The 21,543-nt window shown below is 48.7% G+C and overlaps 1 protein-coding gene across 1 annotated transcript; it reads left to right on the top strand.

Annotated features, from left to right (window-relative positions):
• Positions 1 to 1,762: 1,762 nt before the first annotated feature.
• On the top strand, positions 1,763 to 20,383 carry SFXN4 (sideroflexin 4). The gene is made up of 14 exons (XM_053922842.2): positions 1,763 to 1,934; positions 3,097 to 3,162; positions 4,990 to 5,064; positions 5,913 to 5,939; positions 6,025 to 6,079; positions 7,227 to 7,252; positions 7,971 to 8,024; positions 8,106 to 8,162; positions 8,290 to 8,355; positions 9,587 to 9,665; positions 10,550 to 10,665; positions 16,204 to 16,289; positions 17,964 to 18,081; positions 19,978 to 20,383. Exons 1-14 carry the CDS (start codon positions 1,896 to 1,898, stop codon positions 20,053 to 20,055), a joined length of 942 nt encoding a protein of 313 aa, XP_053778817.1. The 5' UTR covers positions 1,763 to 1,895; the 3' UTR covers positions 20,056 to 20,383.
• Positions 20,384 to 21,543: the final 1,160 nt, after the last annotated feature.

The following is a 21,543-nucleotide window of genomic DNA, read 5'->3' on the forward strand; positions in this document are numbered from 1 at the left end:
CAGTGACCGCACACCCGGGGAACTCAGGTTAGGGGGCAAGAGAAGTGGAAGCATTTATTCATTATTTCAGCAAACCCTTAAGCACCTACCATGTGCCAGGTGCTGTTGTGGACACACAAGAGGGACCAAACAGTGACAGACCTTTTCCTTCATGCACTTACATTGTAGAGGGGGAAACACAATAAACATTACAGAGAAAGTTTGGAAGGAAGATGAAGTGCAGCGAGGTGCAGGTGTTCTAGGTAGGTTCGTCAGGGAAGGTCTTGGGGGAGAGACGGTCCCTCCAGATCTGTTTTCTCATCTTAGCATGAGGGGCAATGATTGTACCTGTCTCAGGGTTTTGATGAGGGTGAAATGAAATCACGTGTAAAGTGAGGGCAGTAGGGGGATAAGAAGGTTCTAGGCGAAGGCCCCAAGGCAGGAGTTTTGGTGGGGATGTAGATGTGAGGGGCCTTCTGACTTCACAGAGCAGTGGAAGAGGAGAATGGTAAGAGCCCAGAGTGCCCTAGGGGTACACCAAGAACTGTGGATTTTATTTTGGGATGGGAAATACCAGGAAGGTTTTGAGAAGAGTTACATCAACTTGTTCTCACAGGATCCCTAGCTCCTTTGTTAAGACTAGATTGTAAGGGTCCAAAGAGGGGAGTAGCGGTCAGCTGGGCTGGGTTTGTGACACCTGAGAATAGAGCCAAAAGAATAATACAGGGTGTGCTAACTACTGGGGTACAATAAATACATTCCTGGGTCACAGGGGAACAGTGAGGTGAGGAGGGGCTCTTTTCCCGTCTATGGGTATCAGGGAAGGCTTCCTGAAAGAGGAGATGAACTTCTGAAGGTTATTGAAAAGTGAGCCAGGTCAGCTGAGCTGAAGGAGCTGTAGTCACGGGGGCCTGAAGAGAAAACGGGATCGGGTTTCAGGCCCCGACAGGGGAAGGCAAGGCAGGGAATGGGCTGGCTGGGTGTTGGTGGGGCAAACCCAGAGGCAGGTACGATTATTATCTTCGTGTTACAGGTGAGTAAACAGACCTGGAGAGACTGACTGGACTAGGACTACACAACTAAGAAATGGGTGGTGCTGGGTCCCCACCCCAGCCATCACCCTAAACATTCACACCGGTTTCCACCAACACACGCAACCCCTGCCGTCCAGCGAGGGGGCGGGGGGAGGGGCCACAGGAAGAAGGGGGTGCATTTTTCTCTACCAAATGCCGCTGCTTGATCTGGTATCAACAGAAAGACCTGGTTTTGCCCCAGAGCTGGAGGAAAAACCAAGGCCCCGGCTGGGTTTAACGCTCTGACGTCGACTCTTCTCGATCTTTTTACATTTTCAGTTTTCACTGGGCCACGAAAATGTAGCCAGTTTTGACTATCCCCACTATCTTACACTGGGCTTCAGAGGGCAACAGAAGGGATTTCCAAGGGTATGTCCAAAAGCTTACGTTGGTGCTGTGATAGGGGGGTTGGTTTCTGGTGGGTGACCCCTCCCGCCCGGAAAGCTTCCAGGCTACTACTCTAAGGGATGAAGGAGGGTCGAGATGACTTGGTCTTTGGGAGAGGTGGGCTTATCGGGATAGTGGGTGAGTGGGGACTGGCGTGCTAGAGGGCAGTGACACCGAGCAGCAGGTGTGCGGAGCCCCGAGAGCTCGGAGACGGTGACACAGAGGAGCAGCCACCTGGGGGCCCGGCTCTGGCACGTGTGACACCGAGGCGCTGGCGCGCGGCCTGGGGATTGGAACGGGCGCGCGCACGCTGGGGGCGGGACACGCCGCCTGGCTCCTCCCCCGCGCCCCGCGCCCAGGCCCAGCGGCGGCGACCTCTCCAGCCATCAAGTAGATTCCCAGGAAGAGAAGCGGGAGGAGAAGGAAGCCCGGGGGCACAGCAGCACCTTCGGCCGCATGGAGCCCAACGTGCGCTTCTGGATCACCGAACGCCAAGTACGGCCCAGGACCCGCGCGGCTGGGGGTGGGGCGCAGCGTGGCTCGTGGAGTCGCCGGCTGGCCCGCGTGACCTTGGGCAGGCCACGTGGCCTCATTACCCGCCTCCCCACCCCAGGTCCGGGGAGGGGACGTAAGGGAAACCCTGGCCTGCTGGAGGCCAGCATCTATGGCTCTTCTTCGAATGCCACCTCTGCCCCAGGCCTGGCTGGGAAGGGTCGCCACAAAGTCACCTTGCAGGTCGCCCTAAAAGAGGAGTCAGTCTCCTTTCGCAGGTGTCTGCTCTCTGCTGCCTAAGCTGTTGCTGACCGTCGGGTTGTCTCAGGCTGGAGAGGAACGGGTCCTCCCCGGAGCCCCCAGCCTCCTGACCTCTGTAGGCTGGGTCGCTCACCCTTTGAGACCAGTACCACAGGCCTCGCTTCCACGAAGTGTCTGGGACAGCGCTGTCCAATAGCAACGTGATGGGAGCCATGTAGATAATTTAAAGTTTTCTGATAGCCACGTTACAAAAGGCAAAAAGAAACATCTGAAGTTAATTTTAATATGTTGCACTTGTCCCAATTGATACAAAACATTAACTTTTCAACTTGTAATCTATGTAATATTATAAGCGAGATATTTTACGTCTTTTTTTTCAAATTATGGTTAAGTCTTGGAAATCCGGTGTATATCTCATACAGGCAGTGCATCTCGATTTGGTCTGGACATATATCAAGGATTCCAAAGCCACATGTGGCTAACTGTTCTCTTTCAGCCCTTATTTACCTAAAGTAGGGCCCAGCCTGTTTTTTAGGTGGGGAAATAGAGAAGGGACAGAGAACCCAAGTTGTCCTTGCAGAGCCTGGACTCAAGGCCGGAACCACTGTGAAGTCTGGTGTCTCTATGGAGCAAAACATGCCTCCTTTCTCCACAGGTCAACCGTTTAATGCCTCCAGAGCAGTTCGACAGTGGAGTGGTTCAGAGCCCAGCCCACTGAGTCTGCCTGGCCGGGTTCCCTGCAGCCCTTCTAAGCCTCAGTTTCCTCACCTGGAGGATGGGGTTTTTAGGAGATGCTGCAGACAGACATCCCCATTAGGTTCTCAAAAATAATGTCAGCAGTTCTTATTACCATATATCATTGTTGTTCTGCTCCATTAACCTCTTGTGCTTTCCCCCTCCTAAGTCTTTTATTCAGAGATTTCTTCAGTGGACAGAGCTATTGGATCCTACAAATTTGGTCATTCCAACTGTAAGTTTTTTTTGTTTTGTTTTCAGAGATCATGAGTTTTATGTGTTATTCTGAAACGAGAAGTCTGTGTGTCTTTTTTGAAAGCAGGCGAAATACCAGAATCCACATACACGCATTGGCGTGCTTTTATTACTTCCAGTGAGCCTGTGAGATGGAAGGGCGGCAAGTGGAAGTGGGCAGCCAGTGAACAGGCCCTCCCGAGCCCTGGGCCGGGTGCTGGAGGTTCAGAGGGTCAGACAAAGCCCCCTGGGAATGGAAGACAGATGGGCAGCTCTCGTCACAGACCCTGACCTAGGGATCGAAGGGCGGGGTGTCACAGGGAATTGGGGGAGGGTGTGGGAGGGGGGCTGAGGGAAACGGGGCACTGTAAGCAAAGCCCAGGGGAGGAGAGCAGGTCATCCAGTCTCTGGGGCTTTTTATGAGGGGGGTCCAGGCAGTTCTTGAAGGTCCTTGTGTGTCATTCAGACGAGACGAGTTTGCACTTGGCCCACAGAGCAGTGTTTCTGTTACAGAGGGTTTTTTTGGTCACCGTGCAGTGAGTGACCAGCGGGGTCCAGACTGTAAGTGGGGCGTCATCGGCTCACGGGATGGCAGAGCGTCCAAATGAAGGACGAGGGTTTGAACCAGGTGGGGCTGAGGGATGTGGAGGAGAGGTCCTGTCACCAGCAATGACCCTTTAGGACCAGCCCCGAAGGGACATGCCCACCCTTGTGCTCAGGATGGTCCATTTGGCGCTGTTCATAATAGAGAAAAACAGGAAACAACCTGCGGGCCCAACAGTAGAAAAATCTAATCTAAAATCTATTCCACTGTATGAATATAGTGTATATTCATACAGTGGAATATTGACTAGCTGTTAAAAGTGATGATCTAGTAATCAACACATGTGAAATAGAAACATACAAACATATGATGTTAAATGGGAAAACATGGTATCTGATCTTTAGTGGAAAGCGATGCATAAATGCTGTATTTATGCAAATTACAAAATATCAATACTTCATATTTATTTATGGATACATGTATGAGGAAGAAAAAAGGGGTGGAAGTTTATACCTTGAACTCATAATAGTGGGTGCCTCTGAGAGCATGGGGACGGAAATGAGACTGGGGTGCTGGTTCTTTTTTGGGGAAAAAAATTTGAAGCCAATATAACTGAATGTTTATAGCTGTTAATTCTGGGGGAGGGGATTGGAAGTATATAATCATTCTTTGTATTTTCTTTTTAAGATTTTATTTATGTTTACACAGAGGAGAAGGGGGGGGTTAAGAGAGGGAGAAAAACATCAATGTGAGAGAGAAACATTGATGAGTTGTCTCTCATATGCACCCTGATGGGGGACCAAACCCACAACCCAGGATGTGCCCTGACTGGGAATCGAACCGGCGACCTTTTGCTTTGCTGGGCAATACCCTACCAATTGAGCCACACCTGTCAGGGCTTCTTTGTTTTTCTGCATTTAATTTTTCCCCTTAAATTAAGTAAAAAGGAGAGGAAGTAAGACTGAACTGATTAGATGGGGGGTGAGTGAGCAATAAGGGACTTCCAGGTTTCTGACCTGCCCAGCCAAGTAGACTGTGGTACGGTTCCCTGAGGCAGCTGACGTCAGAGAACGGGGAGATGGCAGCGCCAGCGGGGTCAGCTGCTGGAGCTGGCTGGGAGGTCTGATTGACACATGGCCCTATCCTGATGGAAACTCTCAGGAGGTTGAAAGCCTTGACTACGTGTCCCACTGAAATCAGGTGTGATAAGCATGTCATTTTGAAATCTGGGTAAACCTGTGCGATGTTGAGCTAATGGCTTGATATCTTTATATTTGATTTTAGGGAAAAATAGAGAAATCGAGGCAACTATTGTTAAAAAATGAAGATGCATCTATTCATGACTTGGAGGACCAAAGGGTATGTATCGAGTTCCCTGTTGCACCTGGTTCAAGGCTGGTCTTCAGGTGATTCTGCCTTCAAGTGGTCTGAAATCTGGTGGAACTTTGCCATCAAAAACAAGGGACCTGCTTTTCAAAAGTGGGTCAGTTTTTTCATTGTAGTTAGAATTCCTTCCCATAAACTAGATTAGTACCAGGAATAGAAACTAGTAATAAGAAGAAAATCATAGGGTTTCTCCTGTGCAATGGGTATTAGTGGGGATGCTCTATAGCCTATTCCTGTAGCCCTATGACGAATTCCAGGATCCAGGCAGGCCTCAGAAATCTGAAACCATTTCCTGTTAGAGATAGTGTTCTGGGACAGGACTCCATTCCTGCCTGAAGACTCAAACGAAGTATTTGTTCCCTTGAAGTGAGTGTGTGGGTCTTTGCAGAGCCTGCAAACATCAGTCCTGTGAGGCAGCTTGTGGAAAGCTCATAGACTTAACTGGGTTTTTCTAAGAACCTGTTGGGGCCTCTGGGCTCCCAGGCTGGCTCTGTTGCAAGTGACTTGGGTAATGGCGTGTTGTCTACACGCAGTCTGCTGAGGGATAGGTTAGGTATTGGCCTTGAGTTCTCCAAGGTCAGAGCCTGAAGGCTTTTTAATGTTTAGGTCATTTTCTTTATGCAGATCAACTCTTTGGTTGTTGTTAGTTCATTTATTTGTTTGACTCATTTATTTTGATTTGTCTGTCTGTCTGGTATTTGACGGGTTTGCCCTTCGCTCCCTGAAAGGTGGAGCAGAGGCAGTATCAGAAACGAGCCTGGAGAGACTGGTTTGTAGCCGAGCCACCTTTAAAAGCTATTGCTTGTTTTTTCTCTTTCTAGATACGCGAAGCTTGGAAGAGAAGCCTGGTAAATTTCAGCCCTTCTTAATGTTTAGCCTCCTAAAATAACAAAGCCAAACATCTAACTAACCCGCGTGCTCACCTGTTTGCAGTCAGCAGTGCATCCTGACAACGGCAAACTGATCCCCGTTCCTTTCCGACCTGCAGGTGAGCCGTGCTGATTTTCAGAAGTGGGTTGGGCAGGTGCGATGGGCAGGTGTGATGGGAAGAGCTACAAAACTCTGCCTGCCTTATTTTAACAGTTCTTTTCTGAGAAGGATTTCTGACAATCTGGAAACCACAGCTTAAAAAGAATGTTTGAAGGATGTCCAGGGCTGGGGAAAGATCTGGGCTTTGGGAGTGAGGGCACTAGCCTGGTGCCAGGAGCTTCCATGACCTCACCAGGCTGCCACCCTCCCAGCACCTCCACGTGTTCACTATCCCAGAAGCTCTCCAGACTGCCTCTGTATTTTATTTACTTCCTTTAGACAGGGGGGAAGGGAGGGAGAATGGGAGAGAAACATCAATGCGTGGTTGCCTCTCGCTCATCCTCAACTGGGGGACCTGGCCCACAACCCAGGCCTGTGCCTTGACTGGGAATCGAACCGGCGACCCCTTGGTTTGCAGGCTGGTGCTCAGTCCAGAGAGCCACACGAACCAGGGTCTGTTAGCCTTTTTAAGTGGGGGCTGTATTATTTGTCCTGGCTGGTGAAATCATTGGCCATTGGTGATTAGCTAAACTTCCAGCCCCTCTCCTCCCTTGAGTTAGAGGTTGGGGGAGTGGGGCTGAAAGGTCGGTTCACTTTCCAACCATCACTTGGTTGGTTGCCCTGGCAACCAGCCCTCAGCCTTCTGGACTTTCTTAAAGTCACCTCATTACCACAAGCTCCGGCGGGGTAGTAGGGGCATGTTTACTAGACTGCCTTCTTCTCACTCTGGAAATTCTAAGCATTGTAGTATCTTTTGTGCTAGGATCGGGGAAGGAGAGGGACTTCACCTTTTGTATTATAAATCACAGTGTCCCAGATGTATTAAAGTCACGTGGCAGGGTGAGCAGGTGCCCGTTAACGCTGCTTACCTTCAGTGACAGGGACTCTGAAGGCTGGTGGGTGGGAGCCTCATTAGGTCTTTCTGTACTGCACTGATTTAAATTTTTGCCATATTCATATAGTTGTTTTTATTAGGAGAATTAAAAGAATGAGTAAAAAAAGATCTTTTGATATCCATGCATTCAGTGTGCTGCAGAAGAGGTTTTGGGGGGATAGGGTAACCCCTCTGGCTTTTCTGCATCCGCTGACCCTCTTCTCTCCCCCAGCTTTCCTGCCTGTCACGACGCCCATGGTGAGTACACCCCTGCTTGCCATGGTATCAGCGGGGGAGGCAGCCTGGGGGTTAGGAAGATGTCCACCTGTCTCCTCAGTTCAGCTCCCTGCCCCTGTCCAGTGAAAGACAGTAATGGATTCCTTACCTCCGACCTTGTCTGCTCTTCATATACCCCTACCCACGCCTCGCCCCCGCTTAGCCAGTCAGGCATCCAGAGCACCATAGGGCGATCCTTTGACCACTTACTAAGCCCAAAGCACTCTGGGAGGAGAGCCATGAGTTAAGGTACCGCAAGCCCACAGAATGGCCCTTTACCTTCTCTCCCCGAGCGCTTCACCCTGACACAGGCCCACACTGGGACCTGGAATTGCCCCCAACAGGCCCCAGCCCACCTTGGCTCTCCCAGGGGGCTCTCACAAAGTGACAGCACTCCCCGCCAGTTCTTCCACACCTGCCCTGTTCTGTGTCTCCTTGACGTGCATCCTTCTCTGCTGCCCCACTCAGTTGCAGGTCTCAGTCAGGGACCACCGTGGGACCCCAGGTGTCCTCAGTGTCCAGGTGGTGCCCATACAGTTTCACCGTTCTATGGACCGCTGGCCCCTGTAGCACACCTCCTTCTCCTTGTCCCTGCTCCTGGAGGTCCCAGTCCTGCATCTCCCCCGGGGACTTCTGTGCTCTTACAGCCTCTCATTCGCTCAGAACACTGTAACTGTGCTTTTTTTTTTCCTCTCTAAAGGTATTTTTGTCCCTGGTGCCGGGGAAAAGCCTAAAGTCCATGATTTTACCTCAGGTAGCAATGATTTCGATTTTGTGATTACTAAATTCTGTTCTTGAAACCAGTATGTGATCTGTTCGCCTCTATTTTCTGCAGCTGTCTTTCTGCTCCTACAGCACAGCATTCAACTTCATCAATGGAAACGCAAGTTATGTGAGTACTATGGAGGCCACAGGGTTGCAATTTTGTATTGTATCTTTTGGAGTTAGTTTTTGTTTTCATTATCTTTTCTGGGTAAAACTGTGCTGTTGGCTAAATAGATACTGTTGTTTCTCCGTAGAATCGTCACCTGTATGAGAGTCTATTAGTAGGGGCAGGAGCGATTGCTTCTACAACCTTTTTTACAGTAGGTATTATAAAATTCTTTCAATTTTTCTTTTTATTTTGTTTATTTATTTTCAGAGAGAGGGGAAGGGAAGGAGAAAGAGAGGGAGAGAAACATCAATGTGTAGTTGCCTCTCACACGCCCCATACTGGTGACCCGGCCTGCAACTCAGGCATGTGCCCTGACCGGGAATCAAACCGGTGACCCTTTGGTTCGTAGCTTGCTCTCAATCCACTGAGCCACACCAGCCAGGGCTCAATTTTTTTTTGTTCCTCAGAATAAAATAAAAACTTTATTCCAATTACAAATCTATATTCCATTTTTTTTTAAGTTGATGTTTCTTTTTTTTTTAAAGATTTTATTTATTTATCTTTAGAGAGAGGGGAAGGAGGAGAGAAAGAGAGGTAGAAGAACATCAATGTGTAATCGCCTCTCGCATGGCCCCCAACTGGGGACCAGGCCCGCAACCCAGGCATGTGCCCTGACCGGGAATCAAACCAGCGACCCCCTGGTTTGCAGGCTTGTGCTCAATCCACTGAGCCACACCAGCCAGGGCTATATTCCATTTTTGAACAATTCATAAAGCATGACTAAGACATAACGAAGAGAATAAAGCTACCTTCAGTCCTATCACCCCCCATATATTTATGTGAGTACTCTGAGTTTCTAGGCACATGCTCTCTTGTTGAAAAATTAGTTTATGCTCCATAAACATGGTGTACACATTGTATATTGCGTTGGGTGTCAGGGTATGGTAATGGTTAAAAATACAGACTTTAGAGTCGGGTAAGCCTAGGTTTATATCCCGACTTAAGTGACTCTGGACAAGTTAATGTCATTTCTTGAAACGTCTGCGCATCCCTCTGATGATGGTGATGATGATGAATAGCTCAGTGCTGCATGGAATCAAACATACACACGAGCCCTGACTGGTGTGGCTCAGTAGATCGAATGTTGGCCTAGGAACCGAAAGGTCGCCGGTTCTCTTCCCAGGTCCCCGGTTGGGGGTGTGGGAGAGGCAACCAAAACGATGTATCTCTCACACATCAGTATTTCTCTCCCTCTCTCTCTCTTCCCCTTGCTCTAAAAATAAATAAATAAAATCTTTAAAAATAAATTTAAAAAAAACACATGGAGCGCCCTGGCCGTGGTCTGACCCATGGTAGGAATGAGGTTGACGCTGGTTCCCTGCTGTCGCGCATGTTCAGCTGAGTTTTGGTCCCATGCAATAATGATTTTTCTCTCTTTCTAGTTACTCCCTAATTTACTCCTAGTAAAGTATGCGCTGAAAAACATTTTGCTACGAGAAACCTTGCCTGTCGTCATCCTCGGTAAGCAGGAAGCCTGCAGTCTTCGTGGTCTTTGAGCCTTTCCCCATTTCCAGGGACGCTCGGGTCCTTTGGCCGCACTGTGGCCGAGGACAGCCACCATTTGCAGCTGGCGGGTGCCCCTCGGCCTGGGTGAGGTCTTTGATTGGAGAGATGACATTTTCTCCATAGAAACCCCTTTAGTTGCCAAAGGATGAACACAAACCTGGAAACGCAAACTACGTTTTAAAGGCCGTCTGTACGAGCTCTCTACACGCATTGCTTCACGTGACCTACGAGCTCTGTACACGTATTGCTTCACGTGGCCCTGATAGCAGATTATGGGTGGGCAACACTGTTGGCATTTGCAGATGAAGAGACTGAGACGGGGAGATCGAGTAACTTTCCTAGGGCCGCGGGGAAGCAGCAGAGATCTAACCCCAAGGGAGTGGCAGCGATATTAACCAACTATGTCAAGTTTGCTGGCCTGCCAGTTCGCTAGTTCACGCTCCAGATTTGGGATTGGGAATCAGCATTTTGAAGAATTGGCAGAAAGTTAATGGTAAAATTTGGGAAATTGTTAACAGAAACCTGGTCAGAGCAGCTTAAGCAAAAAGGGGGGTATATTTCAGGGGTCCAGGGTATTCTCCTGGAATCCTGTCAGGGAGCCGGGCTAGACTTTCTGGGGTGCTGGAACCCGGAGCTGGGTTATAGTCGATCCGAGACTGACAGGCCAGCAGTTCTGACCCGGCTCCACAGCCCAGGACAGAGCCTGGTTGGCCCAGCACAAGTCAGGTGACCATGGCGGGAAGCACAGCCATTAGAGAAAGAGACTTGACCCCAGAAAAGATGTCTCCTCACTGGACTGACACTCACGTCTCTGTTGTGTTCTCTTCTTTAATCCACAGCCCAAGTCAGTGCGTTGAATGTTCTTGCGTCCCGAAGTTTGGAGACCACGCGAGGGATTAAGGTCATGGACAAGGAAGGCAATGTCATTGGCTATTCCAGAAGAGCTGGGGCGAAGGTAGGGGGGGACATGATGGTGTTTACTTTGGGGCAAAGAATTGAATTCTCTGTGTGAGAGCTGGCAACGAATTCATATTTCCCATTCGACTTCTCTTCTCCTAGCTTCCCTCATGCTGAGAGAGATTTTATGTTGTGCACTCTGATGTTTTGAAGATTGTGCGTTAGCCCTGGCCCGTGTGGCTCAGTTTGTTGGAGCGTTGTCCTGTAAACCAAAAGGCTGAAGGTTCAATTCCCGGTCAGGGCACATACATAGGGTGCATGTTCGGTCCCTGGTAGGGTTGCATGAGAGAGGTAACCAATGTTTCTTTCCCTCTTTCTCTGTCCCTCCCTTCCACTCTCTCTCAAATCAGTAAGTGTGTCCATGTGTGAGGGTAAAAAAATAAAGGAAAAGATCGTGCCCTGGCTGGTGTGGCTCAGTGGACTGAGCACCAGTCTGTGAACCAAAAGGTTGCCGGTTTGATTCCCAGCCACGGCGCATGCCTGGGTTGCGGGCCAGGTCCCCACTTGGGAGTGTGTGAGAGGCAACTGATCGATGTATCTCTCACACATCAATGTTTCTCTCCCTTCTTTCCCCTCTAAAAATAAATAAATAACAATTAGGAAAAAAATGGTCATGTATTAGTTTGGGTTCTCCAGAGAAACAGAACCAATAGGATGTCTGTCTGTCTGTCTGTCTGCATACATATACACGAAGAGATGAATCTTCAGTAACTGGCTGTGCAGTTGCTCTTCTGGGAATATGTAGGGCAGGCCTGCAGGCTGGAAACTCAACGCTGCTGCTACAGTCTTGAAGCAGAAGTTATTCTTTGGGAAACCTCAGGTTTTGCTTTTAAAGCCTTCAACTGATGGGGTGAGGCCCATCCATACTAATGGGGGGTTAGCTGCTTTACTTAAAGTCCTCACTGGACTGAACTGATTGTAGGACACCCCGACAGCAATGGCTCAATTCATGTCTGATTAAGTGGGAGTAGTGGCCTTGCTGAGTGGACCCATAAGAATGACCGTTATGGATGGGTGTCTGCCAAATGCTAGGCCTCTCTGAGTGTGAGATCTTTTTTTAAAATTTATTTTTAGAGAGATGGGAAGGGAGGGAGAAAGAAAGGGAGAGAAACATCGATGTGAGAGAGAAACATCGATCAGGTGCCTCTTGTACCCTAGCTGGGGACTGAACCTGCAACCCAGGCATGTGCCCAGATTGGGAATCACTTTGCGGGACAATACCCCACCAGCCAAGCCACGGCGATCAGAGCGAATGTGAGATCGTGTTCTTCAAGCTCAGTCTCCGCCCTCGCAGCCTGCTCTGTACTTTGGAAGTCCATGGATACCTTCTCTGCATTTCCGAGAACCTCCCTTTCCCACTCACAGCAGATTTTCTTCATCTTTAGGGCCTGGTTTGCTGTCAAGGATGGCCTAAGAAAATTCAATGCTGTGGCCCAAAACTCTTCAAAAAGGCCTTGGTTGTTAATAATTTTTATTATTAAATAGCTTATTCTTTTGCTGATTTCAACACAATGACTTTTGTATGCATTCAGCTCTCAGGACCTCCAGAGGCCTGTGGTAGTTTTATTTTGGGTACGGACTTTGTAAAAAAGATTTGTTTAACCAAGGAGATCTTTTTGGGGTCCCTGGGAAGTGACTTCAGCTGGAGAATTGTAATGTGAAGCAGTTGTTTGCAGATGGCATGAAAAGCAACGTGAAGCAGCCCCTGGTAGGAAGCAAGAGAGGGGCCGGCTGGACAGCCTTTTGCCCGGCACGTGGGTGGCAGAGGAGCCCAGAAAAACAGGGTGCTCATTCAGTCAGGAAATGCATCCTTGTTGCATGATGCATGAAAACGCATGAAACACATTGCTCTAAATGCTAGCAGTGATTCACAAAGCTGAGTTACCAACCATCAGCAACGTGCTACAGTGTCTCTACCAGTCCATCACATCAGCAGGTCTCAAAGTAACGGCTACCTTTCCACATGAATTATAGCAGGGACATGGTAATTGCCAGTATCAAGGAGGGAAACTGCTACCAGAAATAAAATACTTCGTTTTTGAAGTGAAGATTCTGTGCCTAAGAAACCACCCTAAAGAGATGTTTTTAACAGCTTTATTATAAGACTAGTCAGGCCCTGGCTGGTGTGGCTCAATGAGTTGAACACCAGACCACAAACCAAAAGGTTGCCGGTTCGATTCCTGGTCAGGGCACATGCCTGGGTTGTGGGCCGGGTCCCTGGTTGTGGGGCATGTGAGAGGCAACCACACATTGATGTTTCTCTCCCTTCTTTCTTCCTCCCTTCCCTTCTCTCTAAAAAATTTTTAAATTCTTAAAAAAAAAAAACAACAACTATAGTTTGATGAATTTTAATAAATTTAAGCAGTTATGCAGCTATCACCCTAGTCCAATTTTAGAACATTTTCATGACCCTAAAAATTTCCCTCCTACACCCAATGCCAAGGAAACACTGATCTGCTTTATGCCTTCATAGCAGGGCCTTTTCCAGAAATGTCATATAAATGAATCGTACATTAGTTTTCTGTGTCCAGCATCTTTGACTTTTGAGGTTCATCCACATGTTCATCCAGCTTTCTGTTGCTGAGCAGTATTCCACGGTACGTATGTACCACATTGTTGCTTTCCCATTCTCCAGGCGATAAATACTGGGTTGCGTCCAATTTGGAGCCATTAGAAACAGTGCTGCTTTGAACATTCATGTGCAACACTCTGGACAAAAGAGGCCTGTCCACAAAGTACCCAGCCATGTACTATGAAAAATAGAGGCATTTATCGAGGAAGGTACAAGATACAAAGAAACATTGTACACAGGACAATGACCCCTATGTCCCCTTCAAAGGAGGCACCTTGGGACCTCACACAGTTCTCCCAGTCGCCATCAGCTGCCCCGTTGGGTTTTCCTGAATCTCACTGATGATCTGAAATCTCTTCCCTTTCAAAGATGATTTTAGAAAAAAGCCAGAAGTCACAGGGCACCAAATCTGGGCTGTAGTGGGGCTGAGTCACCCTGGTGATTTGATGTTTCGTAAAAAAACACTGCACGAGAGTGATATGTGAGCAGGTGCATTGTTGTGATGCAGCTGCCAATCAGCAGTTGTCCGTAGATGCGGCCTTCTGAGTCATCCCAGTAGTTTCTGCGGAGGAATGTTCAAGCTTCACACAAAATTTGATGCAGATTTGAGCCACACAGTACACATGCTCACTCAACAGCATCTAACAGCCCCACTGACTAGTACAGCAAAGTTGTCATTGTTCACACGTGCACAAACCAGTCCACTCTCTGTGGCTGCCAGGTTACATCGATGTCATGCAAACCGTTCTCATTATATTAACAATGGCTGGACTTTTTCCAGACAGACCTTGTATGTTTGTATTTTTCTTTAACTCATTTTTTTTTTATCTTTTCCTGAGCATATTTTTTATTGCTTTTAGAGAGGAAATTGGGGGGTAGAGAGAGAGAGAGAAGAAACATCGATATGAGAGAGAAACACCAATCGGTTGCCTCTCATAGGCTTCCCAACTGGGCATCGAACTCACAATCTCAGTATGTGCCCTGACCAGGAATAGAACCTGCAGTGGTTTAGTGTACGGGATGATGCTCCAACTAACTGAGCCACACTGGCCAGGGCTCTTCAACTCCGTTCTAACTGCAGGGTGTTGTGGTGTTGGGAACTCTTCCTACAGCTGAAGAGAGAGCAAATGTTTAATCCACAGTTGTTCCTCAGCACCTCTGGCACACTGGGCACCTTGCAAGGGTCGACACCCTCACCAGCCCGAATCCCTTCTCTCCAGGGGCCAGGAGCGCTGGGCCTCCCAGCGGGAGGCGCCTCAGGCCCTGCTAGCTATCTGGGTATCTAGTTTATCTCACCGGGAGGAACCTCACTTTTTTTTTGCATGAATGCCAACTTAGGATAAAAGAAGGGTTTGATGGTCTGCTTTAAAAAAATAAGTTTATCTTTCTCTTAAGAATAAAGTGTCTGCAACTGTGCGTAAGCATAAGGCTTCTTTTATCATTTCCCTGTCAACCGAAAGGTTTATTTTCTGTGGCTAAAATTTCAGAAACTGCGTAACCAGCAATATCTGATTGTAATAGGGCACCTTTGATCAGATTTCAGGAGCCTAGTCCACGCTGTTCCCCTTGACTGGCCTTGGAAGCCACTCTGTTGCAAACTGTAACTGGTCTCCTAGTGCTTCCGAATGACGGCCGTCGTGTTTGGAGTGTCTTCCCGTCTACAGGGGACATATGGAGACAGGCCAACCTTGCCCCACGGATGTCCAAACACACCATGCTCACAGTCACTTTCTCTTCTTGAACTGGAGCAATTTTATGTAATGTTTCTGAAAGTTTATTTTAAGAGCCACCCTCCCTGGCTCCCTCTGTCATCGTGGGGAAAGGCATTCCCTGCAGAGGGGTCAGATGGGCGGAGCATTCGTGTAACAGGCAGACAACAGGTGTGGGCATGGGAAGTGGAAGTAGGGGGGAGGCGGGTGGGGGATGGGAGTGGGGCCTGTGTGCCTGTTTGCTATCTCTTACCCGGGGTCTGGGTTCTGAAGTTATCATAGTGTCATCAGTACTCAAAATTCCCCTTGAAAGTCTCTTACACTGTGAGTACACAGGATTTTGTGCATATAACCCATACAGTAAATTATATATTTAAATGTTCACTACATAGAGTAATGTATATAATAGAAAAAGTGACAAAACATCATATGCTTTACATACGTGTTTGTACAAAATCAAATTGCATAGCTCACTTGTTTTTTTAAAGATTTTATTTATTTATTTTTAGACCAGGGAAGGGAGGAAGAAAGAGGGAGAGAAACATCAATATGTGGTTGTGTCTCATGTGCCCCCTACTGGTGACCTGGCCCACAACCCAGACATGTGCCCTGACTGGGAATCGAACTGGTGATCTTTTGCTTTGCAGTCCAGTGCTCAATCCATTGAGCCACACCAACCAGGGCATCATAGCACACTTTTAACTGCACAAACAGAAGATGGGTGTGTGTAGGCAGACTCATGCGTGTTCCCTGTGGGCGTGACCCTGTGCTGGTGCACTCTGACCTGGCTTTTGGAGCATTCCTCCACTGGAAGGGGTAGGAATAACTGGGGAGCAGTTCCAGATAGAGAGGCCAGTGGCAGAGTCCTGGATTTAAAGGAGAACGTAGCTTGGCCATCATTGACAAAACACAGCATTTCTGCCAAGGGGTCTGCCATTTGGTTCTAAGAGAGGATTTGTCTGTAAGCTGCCTTTGCTTATACTTAGTGTTTTATTTGGAGTGGTCGGCAGACTGACGGAGCCCATTATGGAGTCAGGGGCGGGGGTGAATCCCATCTTCAGTTACTCCTGGCACCGGCACCAGCTGCCCTACGTACATGTGTGTGTCGGGTGCTGCCCCCACCCCTTTCCTTGTGTGCTATTTTTTTTAAGCGAGGAAGGAGAGTTGCTCTTCGCTTGTCTCTGTCGTGAATTACAGGATGCCTGGAAATCGTCTCACTCCATGTCCTAAGCTGCCTTCTTTCCCTTTCTACCAGGCCATTAGAGATACAGCGACATCCAGAGCCATGCTGTTTGGCACCTCAGCTTTGATTCCCGAAGTCGTCTCGCACTTTTACAAACAGTAAGACGCAGTCCAAGTCCTTACAAAAGCCTGTCAGATCTGAACCTGGTGGGTGGGCCAGGAAGACGGGGCGTCTGGGGTCTTCCTACCAAACACTCTCACTGCAGTTAAGACGGTAGGACTGATGTGGGGGCGGCGTGCACATCCAGATGTGCCTGTGCCCACAGACCTGGCGCGCGCCCGGCGCTGTCCTCAGTCAGCTCCGTGTTCTTGGGCGTGGCCCGGCACCTGCTGAGGCGGGTTTCCTCACTTCTGGAATGATGGCTGTGGATGATCTGTAGGTTTTCCCCGCTCTGATGTGCTATGACCATTGCCCGCGCCTCTTTCCCCGCCTTCATTCCAAGCATGCGTTCAATTAGCTTAAGTGGCCCCAGATTTGGTAGACTGTCGTCCTTTTGAGAAGCGAGAAATGGCCTGTTGGGAGGGGGGCCTGGGGATCCGCCGGTCCGAGAAGCCAGCTTGCAGGAACTCAGTCCGGAAGGGGACTGTGTCGGTTTAGATACCGGGTACAGGCAGGGAGTGGAGCCTACAGCAGCTGAATATAAGCCGTAGGGTTGGGACAGTCCTTTCCTCTCCTGCCACACGCTGGCTTCTTTGTGTTGATGAGGGATGTGACCGACCTAGCTATATCCTCATCACATCGTAAGGAGAGAGAAGAACACAGTAAATCCCAGGGGAGGCAGGAGTGTCTTCCACTCAGTTCACAAACTCCCAGGGAAGGGTTCTATTGGCCCATGTGGGGTCGCCTGCCTGTTGCTGAACCAATCCACGCTGTTCAGCGTGATCAGCTAGGAAGTCCCTGCTAGAACCATGTAAGGAGCATTTTTCCATGAGGTTGCAGTGTCCTAGGCAGTGCCAGCTGGTACTTCCCATGATCAGTCCAGCTGGCTGGGTATGGGGACTTATGCTCAGTCAGCATCTTCCTGGACCACTCCAGCTGGCCTCAGAGCTGGCTCCTGGGAATGCTGGGGCCCTCTGGATGCCTGTGTAATGGCCCTGGCTGCCTAGAGCGGAGAGAGGGTCCGCATTTCCCAGGGGCCTTGGAGCTCCCAGAAGGACTGTGTGCCATCCCACAGCCGTGATAGTATCCAAGCTAGCGTGACCTCTATGGCCAACTCAGCCCTTTCATTTCACACTGGAAGCAACCCAAAGCTCAGAGGGGGAAAGTGACTTGCCTGAGAGCACCCAGTCTGTCCGTAGCAGAACCCCGCCCCCACCCCAGGGCCTCGGGCTCTGACTGCCAGGCTGGGGTGCTTTGCATCTTCCCCCACTGTCTCACGCTCTCAAAGGTCGGGGTCAGAACGTCACATCTGTGTCAGCGTAGCCCTCGGGGGAGAACACGGGCTCTAGGATCTGACCTCTGACTTCTGAGCTGTGGGATTTGGGACAAGTAACTTACCGTGTTTTGCCGTGTGTAATGTGCACTCAGGTGTATAATGCACACCCACGTTTTTGTGCGTGTTACAGAATACGGTGACTGGACATTGGCTGCCTTCTCTCGTTCACGTGAAGGAGATGATGGCAACATAAACCTCATAGGGTGGTGGGGCACCCTAGTGAGCAAATGCACACGGAGTCCTCACTCCGGGACCTGATGCTAGTGAGCAAGACAGCTGGCCGCCAGTAGGGCAGAGGGCCGCCCCTGAAGAAGCTGTGTAACCTCGTCTCTTCCAGGACCCAGTTGTTCGTGCGATACCCACGGTCCTTGTGGACCTTGAAGCTGTCGTGTACCATCTTGGTAACGGGGCTGATGGTGCCAGTTTCTTTTAGTGTGTTCCCCAATATCGAGCGGGTAAGTGCCCGCATTTGACTTTCTCCTAAAAGTAACGTTCTCTTCTCCTTATAAGAGTGAAAGAAATCATTCTCCTAAAAAATCTGCCAAGTTTACCAAAGCCTAAAAGGAAATAACATCGTTTACGCGTAATCCCATCTCCCCAGCCCCTTGTGCTGTTTGGGATTCTACTTTTTTAAGGATCTAACAGAAGCATTTTTATGGGATGTTAAAAAAAACTTTGAAATGTTTTAGTCTATTACATTCTATAGCAATGCGTCATTCAGTGGAAGTTTCTGCGGTGATGGAAACGCCCTGTATCTGTGGTGTCCTCTACAGTAGCCACTAGCCCGTGTGGTTGTTGGGCACTTGAAATGTGTCTACTATGACTGAGGAACCGAATTTTAAATTTAATCTAATTTTTAAAAAGATTTTATGTATTTATTTTTAAAGAGCAGGGAAGGGAGGGAGGAAGAGAGGGAAACATGGATTGGCTGGCTTTTTCACGCCCCCAACTGGGGACCTGGCAGGCAACCCAGGCATGTCCCCTGACCAGGAATCAAACCAGCAACCTTTCAGTTTGAGGGATGATGCCCAACCCACTGAGCCACACCATCCAGGGCAAGTTTAATGTAACTTTAAGTACTCACATGCAGCTAGTGGCTACTGTATCAGACTGCACAGTTCTGTAGACTAGGATATGTTGCCGTTTGTGGTGAGCAAGCCTGCCTGGACTCAAACCCAACTCCTCCATGGCTTCGGTCAACTTGCTCATGCTCTTTGAGACGCAGTCCCTGTATCTGTTAGAGAGAGATGACAATAACCATCTCTGCAAAGGGTTGCTGCTGGTACCAAGGACATTGTCGATGCTAGTATATATTAGCGATTTCTGGCATTTCTCATCTGAAAATTTCAAATGCTTGTTTCTGCCGCTGGAGTTAAAAAATCAGTCATGCTCTCAAAGCACTTACAGGGTGGGGCAGAAGTAGGCTTACAGTCATGAATATACAAAACAGAGTTCTTGTATTATTATTTAGTAATTATTGTAGTATTTTCTCTACAAACAACTGTAAACCTATTTTTGGCTCCACCCTGTGTATTTATGGAATGCTTTTGTCCCAAACCCAAATTCTCTTAAGTTTAGGTTTACAGAATCATTAATTCAGGCAACTTTGCCAGCATATAACAGACGTTTTAAATACTTTAAGATAGTTGTGCCCTGACTGGTGTGGCTAAGTGGGCTGGGTGTCATCTTGCAAATTGAAACGCCGACAGTTCGATTCCCAGTCAGGGCACATGCCTGGGTTGCAGGCCAGGTCCCTAGTTGAGGGGTGTGCAGGAGGCAACTGATCGATGTTTCTCTTTCTCCCTCCCTTCTCCTCTCTAAAAGTAAATAAATAAAGTATTTTTAAAAAAAGAGGGTGGTGAGGGACAGGGTAGAGAGAGGAGTAGCTTCTCATTCAAATAGATAAAGTAGAAAAAAATATTTCCAATTCTCACAGTCCCTTTTAGAACAGTTTGTTACAGTAAGGTTGCAATAAAAGTGAACTCTGAAAATAATCACTTCTGACTGCATGGATACTCAGAGAGTAGAGCAATGGCTTAGCAAGTCGGGTGATTTACAGAAGGTTTTCAATCTCCTGGGATTGGCGGATCGTTAATAGTTAAAGCTGAGTGATGGTACACTAGGGCTCATTATATTCTGTCTGCATTTGTTTATGTTTGAAATTTTCCAGAAGAATGTTTTTAAGATGTTAGGTTATGTTTTTTAGCTCTGAATTAGACAGCACTGAAAAAAAGTTGGACTGTAAAACAAATACTTTCTGAAATTAAAAAAACAAAAAGCAAAAAAAACTTGGCTTCGAAGGCAAGAAAAGTTCTTACTATAAATATTAAGAATTTGACTGTGTTTTTCAGATACAGTGTAGTAAACTGGAAGAGGAAATCCAGTCTGCAACAGAAGAAACAGAACTCTTCTATAACAGAGGGGTTTAGGGGTGGGTTTTAGGTGAATTTGTTGGGCTCCTGCTGGAAAACCTTCCTCTCAAGGTTTCAGTTTCGAGGACGGTGCCAGAGGTCTCCTGGAAACCCCGGAGGTGTCTGCACAGACAGGTCGGCTTACAGTCGCACATGCCAAGACTTGGTCCGTGCTTGCTGCGCCTGCGGTTTCGGAGCCTGGATGGAGGGAGAGAAAGGGCAGGCCGTCCTGTCCGACCTGCCCCCACGGGACTGCTGAGGGGATGGGTGATGTTCAGGTTGTTTTTGATTTGTCAGCCTGTGAAATGACACTGTGAAATTACTAATAAACTCGTCTCAAGTTGAACGTTTGAAGACATGGAGGGTCCATGAAGCCCAGGGCACAGGCTAAGTTAAATCGGTGGACCATTTCCAGGTAAACAAGAGCCTCTAGTGAGCCGGTGAAGGCCTCACCCCCAAAGCAAGCCTGTCTCCCTGATCACCTTGCTCCCATTTTGTACTACTACTTAAAATCTTTGCCACCCACCACCCAGCTCCTTTCTCCTGACTAGCAAACGACCCTGCCTCCTGCTTCACAGTAAAAACCAAGGCCCTTGGCCAGCTGTGGAAACTCCTGCCACCAAACCTGCAGACCCTCCTCCACCTGCACCCAGCCTTCCTCCTCCATGCAAGGTCAGCTGGGCCCTAGGTTCTGGGCTTGTCCCCTCTTTCCTCAGGGTCTCTGCATCCAGCTGCCTCTGTCTGCTTCTTCCCAGTAGTAGTTAAACTGCTTGAGTCACCTGCCTCATTGAAAAAGCAAAACCCCCATTCATAGCCACACTTTTTCTAAGATTGTCTACCCTCGCTGTTTGCACCCCACCTTCTGCTCCACTGCTGGCTGGCTGCTCCACAGTCTTTGGGCTTGCTCTCCCCTGGCAATAGGCTCACAGCCAGCTGCCCCTGCACTTTGCCATTTGGGTGTCCGCTTGAGACCTTCCAACCTCAGGAAGTGTCCCCACCACACCTGCATCAGGCAGGATCACTGGCGACACCCTTACCCCACCCTCCTCCCACTCCCACTCAGCAGACAGCTGGAGTCCTCTCTACAGCTCACTCCACGCCCACAGCTGCAGCCCAGCTCGGTCCAACAGCAGCCCCTGCTGGTATCACTAGTCCAATTTCTGTTTGGCTGCCTCCAATTCATGCTCCAGCTGACTCTTTTTAAACCACACCTGCTTAAAAGCCTTCAGTGGCTTCTCAGCACTTCATGGTCAAGTTCAAATTCTTTCCCATGCAGGCAGCAGTGAGCCTTTGCCTTACTCATCTCGTTGCTCCCTTTCCTCACTCGAGCAACATCCAGCTCCTCAAATGGGCTGCATTCTCTGCCCTGGGCCTGCACACCTGCATTCCTCTGCTCTGGGCTAACTCCTGCTTATGGTTCAGGCCTGATGTGGACATCGGTCACTCCCTCCTGGAAGCCTTCCAGGATTCATGGTGCTCTATCATGTGCCCCTCCTGTGCTCCCGA

Source organism: Desmodus rotundus, chromosome 4, assembly GCF_022682495.2.
Source record: "Desmodus rotundus isolate HL8 chromosome 4, HLdesRot8A.1, whole genome shotgun sequence".
NCBI classification, from domain to species: Eukaryota; Metazoa; Chordata; class Mammalia; order Chiroptera; family Phyllostomidae; genus Desmodus; species Desmodus rotundus.

Excerpts from the sequence above, each read along its gene's own strand:
- SFXN4 (XM_053922842.2), top strand. The coding sequence starts at position 1,896 with ATGGAGCCCAACGTGCGCTTCTGGATCACCGAACGCCAA. Across the intron at positions 7,253-7,970 it reads TGCCTGTCACGACGCCCATG|GTATTTTTGTCCCTGGTGCC; the intron begins GTGAGTACACCC and ends TCCTCTCTAAAG. Across the intron at positions 9,666-10,549 it reads CTTGCCTGTCGTCATCCTCG|CCCAAGTCAGTGCGTTGAAT; the intron begins GTAAGCAGGAAG and ends TTTAATCCACAG.